At 37.5% G+C, this 6,362-nt stretch overlaps 1 protein-coding gene across 1 annotated transcript in view; it reads left to right on the forward strand.

Annotated features, from left to right (window-relative positions):
- Positions 1-6,336, forward strand: part of clip2 (CAP-Gly domain containing linker protein 2) — a 39,420-nt gene extending 33,084 nt beyond the window's left edge. Inside the window, exons 12-15 of the mRNA XM_015404777.1 lie at positions 290-446; positions 3,281-3,440; positions 5,602-5,790; positions 6,277-6,336. Coding sequence (XP_015260263.1) covers positions 290-446; positions 3,281-3,440; positions 5,602-5,790; positions 6,277-6,336 — 566 coding nt within the window. The remainder of the gene's footprint in view (positions 1-289; positions 447-3,280; positions 3,441-5,601; positions 5,791-6,276) is intronic.
- The last annotated feature ends 26 nt before the right edge of the window (positions 6,337-6,362 follow it).

Consider the following 6,362-nt stretch of genomic DNA (forward strand, 5'->3'; position numbering starts at 1 on the left):
GGACCACTGACTGAGGTGATCCACCCGGAAATAAAAGATTGAATTAAATAGAATTAGTAGATTGTTGCGTAATTCTTTCTTTCTATCAGGCTTTGAACATAAATGGGGAGAATTATTTACTTAAAATGAACAAGAAGAGTCCAGAGCATAATCTGTCTTCTTTAATGCTGTTACAAAATGTTATAAACTATTGGGTTACTTTTAGAAGAACAGTAAAATAAAAAAATAAAAAGTTAAAATGCTGTAAATAAAAAAAAGTGACAAGTTCTTTCATTTTTTTGTTCCCAAGCCCTGGAGAGCAAAGTTCGCTGTGGGGAAAAGAAAGCCGAAGCCTTAGCCAAGGAGAAGACGCGCGTAGAGGCCGAGCTTGAAGCCATGACCAAGAAGTCCCATGATGCATCGGGGCAGCTGGTCAGCATCAGCCAGGAGCTTCTGAAGAAAGAAGGGTAACCGCTTTATCGATGTCACTACTCGCTCCGACGCCCTGTGGATAACTGGGGAGAAAAAGGAGATCTCTGAGCAAACAGACAGAAAAAAAAAGGTTTTATTATTAGTTTGATAAGAGCTGAAGCAACAGATACTTTATTGATTTTATTGTATTTATTGTTAGTTTTAACCAAGCCCTCTGCCAGGCTTTCTGATTTAAAACAATGTTTTCTCATAAAGGAAAAGCACTCTACAGACCATAAAATCCTTCTAAAAGACTGATGGGAAGCAATTACTTTAAAGCGACTGCAAGAGCTTAGTGTTGGGTTTAAAAAAAACACAGAAAACAACATATTTTCCCCTCAACAGACGATCAAATCCGTCTGAGAATATACAACAATGTAGAGGGGCTTGTTGGGGCCCTCTGGGGGTAAGTGGGCCTTTTTTTTTCCAGTTATAGTATCTTAGAGTTACTCATTTGTTTCTGGGCGTGCAGAAGCTTTCTAATAGCTCTGCTGGTGATTTATTATCATGGTAACTCAGAGGGCTTTACCAATCGCTTCTAGGCCTCCTCTGCTTCAGAATGAGCAGAGAGCAACAGGAGGAAGCTCAAAGCTGCAGAGATGGATCCCCACTTCCAGAACGGATCCACTACTGATGCCATTAAATCCTGGGAGAGCAGATAACGCTCTGTTATAAGGCTGTAGTGTACGCTACACCTCAACATTTCCTCTTCTGTCCCAGAGCAGGATATAGGGATGGAACGGTTTATGAAAACCTCTGAATCGTTCGGTTCGACTGTCTCAGTTCGCGTGTGTTGCGTTCGGTTCATGCGCTGCTCCTTTTTCTCATAGGCGAAGCGTTTACACTCCAGAGCAGAAGGTGGCGGTACTGCGACCAAAGCCAACCACCAGTAGTAAACAAGAAGAAGAGGAAGCGAAGCAGCGTAGCCGGGTGTAGCAGAAAAAAATCAGTTGTTGTGGAGAATTGTGTGGGTATGGCGAGTGGGAAAGAACAGGAGTTGGAAGACGCGCCAGCAGCACTTTATAGGTCTGCTGTATGGGACCACTTTGCATTTAGAGTGACCTACGATGACGGCGGGAAGAAAGCTGTGGATAAAAGTGCAACAGTGTGCAAGCATTGTGCAACACGTTTTGTTTATGCTAACAGCAACACGACAAACATGTCATGCTAACCCCGAAATCCCTCATACTCCGTCAGCGCTCCGCCCCGCTGCGCTCCAGACCGGCTGCTCAAAGCAAAGCCTACAGCCTCCACTGTGGCTCCCGTCCGCTCCGCTCTGAGTTCCTTAGAGATGGTAGAGGGCATGCGCCAGATTAAATTCAAAGCAGCAAAACATCCGGAAATGATCCAGGGTTTCTGTGGATCATTAAAAATAATTACAATCCATTATTTTTTTTGGATTTTTTCATTAATTTCATTAATTTTTATGGGATTTCGGGGTAACAATCAACATATACCGAACCAAACCGAAAACCGTGACCACGAAACCGTGAACCGAACCGTGGATTTTGTGAACCGTTCTACCCCTAGTAGGATACTATGGTGGACTCCAGACCCAAACTGGGGGTTTCAACCTATGGATTAGATTTTTTCCCATTTCTAAGTAATGTATTTTATGCCTTTAAACACCTAAATATGCTTTGATGAAGATCTTTCTTAGTGTTTCTTTTAATCACTGTAGAGGATCTAATGACCTCATACTTTTTGATCTGTGACCAAGCTATGACAGTCAGTGTATATGTATATGTATATATATGTGTATATATATATATATATATATATACATATATATACATATGTACATGTATGTCTTAACATTTCCTTGTGATCCTTATATCGTATATTATATGTTCTTTCTTATGTATTTGCCTGCCTAGGGACTACGGATGAAAACTAGCTTTGTAGTTATAATCCGGCATTTTTACATTTGTTTTTATACTGATGTTCATAAATGTACTTGTTCCCTGTTCAAATATATATATATATATATATATATATATATATATATATATATATATATATATATATATATATATGGGTACTTTCATCACTTTCATCCTGTAAACCAAAGTTCTTCTGTATTGCAGAGCGTGCAAGATTGAACTAAACAGGATATATACTTACAAAATTGGTGACATATTCACAATGTATCCTATAAGTATATTCAGTATAGATATAACTAAAAAGATTTGATCAGTTATTGAAAAGTTAATTTACAAAGTCATGATTAAGATAAATAAGACACAGCCTGATGTTTTAAAGTCTTCATTCCTGTTAATTCTGAGGACTTTCTGCTAACAGCTCATGAAAACACATTTAGGATAAGAAAAGAACGTGAGACCAATATCATGTCGGGTTAATGAAAAATATGTTGAACAATTGCTTAAAGATTGTATTTCTACAAAGAAGAGACGTTTTCTATTCTCATTTGTTTAATCTGGAGGGAAGAAAATAACAGGAAGTGGGTCCAAAGCTAAAACATTTTGGCAAATTACTCAATATGTTAGTATGATATATATTAGATAGTATAATATATGAAATTTAATCCACTTCAGGTTTTGTTTTGTTTTTTGCAAGAACAGAATAATAATATGGAAATAGAAAATATATAGTAAAGGAATAAAGATAAATTCCTCCTTCCAATTATAGAATTTAACTCATTTTACACTGAGATCAGTCATTTAATTCGAAAAGAAAAAGCAGAGTTTGCATTAGTAAACTCTTATCCCGATCCTTTGTATTAGAAAAGATTTAAAATTAACAGTATTAGATTATAAAGGGGTGTGTTTGTTAAAGAAAACCTCTAAATGTGGTTTTGTTTTTCCTCCAGGAGCCTGAACGAGCTGAGGGTTCTGCTCCTAGAGTCTCACCGCCACTCCCGGGAAGTGGAGAAAGATCTGAGCCGAGAGGTGCACAAGGCGGAGTGGAAGGTCAAGGAGCAGAAACTTCAGGACGACATAAAAACGCTGCGAGAAAAACTGCTTCTGCTGGTGAGAACGAAGCAGAACTTACAGATTTAATATCAGTCAATCCATTCATTGCTTCACTCAGTTTAACAGTTTCAGCAGAAATTCACAAACATTTACTGAACATCTTGTAAGGATCCGTCTCAATTATTCCAAAATACATGTTTATTAATACATAGATTACATGTTTAACAAATAATAAGTCATTCAGAACTGCTTAAGACTAAATCACTTTATTTTTAGAAAGTCTTTAATTTGGAGCAGAACATTATTTTAACTCATCATCCAAGCTGGTCCATAATTTTCCTCCATGCACCAAAATGTAAATTTGTTTTAAAGTAGTTAGCAGAGTTTTGCTTTTGAAGTCACACTTCCTTTTATTATATTTGAATTTAAGACAAAAAACCAACATATTGTCATATTGTCGCCGACACACGGGACTGAAACCTGCAGCCCAAAGTGGCTTCTTGGAATCCTGATGCCTTTGCCTCCAGTTGATTAAAAAATGAAACTAATTTATTTTTTAATATAGCATACAGAAAATGCATCTTTTAGCCATTTTTCACAGAATGACATAAAAGTACCTGATTTTTTGTTAATTTCTCAGTGATTAGAAATGACCTGTTTTTCTCGCATCATTTTCCAAACATCTTTTCCAACATCCCAAAGCTGATCCTCTTTTTCGAAACATTTAAAATCTATAAAATAAAAATAAAATGGTGTTTCCTTCTAAATAATCACGCATTCCCTGTAGCACAAACAAAGCTAATAAAATGTGAGAAAAGTCGTTAATTTTTAAAAGCTCGTGTATTTTTTGAGCAAGTTTTCTTTAGCTAGACTCATGGTGAAAATGATTCTTTGGATTTTAAGGTCGCAAAACTCTGAACTTAATTAACTTTAATATACATTTGGACTGAAGTCTGAAGTCAGGAGAATATTCATATTGATTAAACATATTTTAAAGGCGTTTTAGCCTTTTGACACCAAGTTTTAATCTGAGAATGAGGTTTCAAATGTAAAAGTACTGAACCAGATTAATTATTATTCATTATGGGGAGGGGGGTTGCTTGTATTATAACCTGACGTGCAGAGGCAGTATAGTATTATATTCTTATAGTATTATATTACATAATATATATTTCAGATAAAGAATCTTAAAAAAGAAACAGGTAGAAGGAAGAAAGATGAAGTTTATTGATGTTGCTCAGAGCTGCTGTGACCCGAGGATCTGAGGAATACGGTGAGATTGGTGCAGATTATCTGCTGTGGCGCCCCCTAAAGGCAGCTGCTGAAATTCACCTGGGTTGGAAAAATAAATTTTAAAATAGGGTGTGCTATGAGTTAAGAGATGAGCAGATGAGCATACCCGGTCAGACCAGCATACAGGGTTTCCAAGGGTCATCAAAAATCATTAAATTATTATTTTTAAAATTTAGGCCTTAATTGCTATTAAAATACATTAAATATGATTATGGTATTTAAGATGCTTTATTTTTTTTTAAAAAGTAGAACAAAAAAATTTTGTCAGATATATTATATCGCAGCATAACTGCTTTCGGTTGATGGTAAAGCCGTATGTTCGGAAAAAAAGATCGAGGCGGAGAAAAAGCTAGAGAATGGGGAAATGCAAATTTCAACAAGTGGCTGAAAAACGAGGAATTCAGGACACGGCTGCAGCCTGTCGACGGGAAAGATGAGCAAGGATTTTGCCGTATTTTATTTATATATATATATATATATATATTAGAGAATTAAAAAGCATTATATTAGAGTTACTCATTCCTGTATAAACGCTGCCATAGTCAATATGCATTTATTCCTTTAGTTTAGAACGAAAAATAGTTTTTGTTTTTTGTTTTGTTTTTCCTTTTTTTTCCTTTTTTTCTTTTACTGACGCATCGGTCACCCTAGCAAAGACACCGCAAATAGGGCTCCATAGCTGGGCTCCGTTTGATGCTGGAAACATCAGCAGCTTTAACAGCCCAGTAAAAACGAAACTTTCTGCTTCAGTCATACATTTTATGTACTGAATTTGTACCCTATTACTGTAACTATTAATGATTAGTTTTAAACTTCAGCCAATATGAGCTATATTACGTGATATTAATTGTTATCGTTAAATTATCGGCAGCTATTTATAAAAAGCAGCTTCGGGGTGTGAAACCTTCTGCCTTTGTTCTTTCAGGGCCAGGAGCGGTCCTCCCCCGACCACCGGCGCTACTCCATGCTCGACCCCTCGGCTCTGGACTCTGAGGTGAGCCGCCTGCGCCAGCGGCTCCTCAACACGGAGGACGCCCTGAGGAATGCCTTGCAGCACAACCAGCAAGTGGACAAGCTTGTCCAGGCCATGCGTAGACATCCAGATAAAAGCCAGGTAGAGTGCCTGAAACTAGCCCACCTGCTTATTTCATGTCTGTGGAGCTGGAGAGTTCTCCTCCTGAGTATGCAGTCAGGTTTCCTGCTAATCACCTGATTATTTGACTCATGCATTGAACCAGAGACGCATCTAGAGTCTACAGGACACCAGGACCTCCATCACTGTGGTTTGGATCATAACATGTTATAGTTTGGGACGGCCCAGTTAAAGTCCAGACCTCCATACAGCTGTGAGTCTGTAGACCACAAATAAATGTTTAAAAAACCCATAATATCTGAAATCATGGCATCGGGAATATAAATCTACATTTATTCAAACTAATCTAAAGTAATTCAGTTAAAGCTCCCATATTTTATATTCTAAAATAAAGAAAATATCAAAAATGATGTTTTTGCCATCTGTGGCAGACAACCTTTACAAAAATCTTCTTCAGCCCTCCTCTGGATGAGCTGTTTTGGCTTTTAACGCCCCGTCCTCCTGAAGGCCACGCCCCCACAACCAGCAACCATGACAACCAGGAAGCGTTTGCAGGGACAGAGATAATAAATTAGAAAAATGCTGTAGTTTGA

This window comes from Cyprinodon variegatus, unplaced genomic scaffold (genome assembly GCF_000732505.1).
Source record: "Cyprinodon variegatus isolate N-32 unplaced genomic scaffold, C_variegatus-1.0 Scaffold1854, whole genome shotgun sequence".
NCBI classification, from domain to species: Eukaryota; Metazoa; Chordata; class Actinopteri; order Cyprinodontiformes; family Cyprinodontidae; genus Cyprinodon; species Cyprinodon variegatus.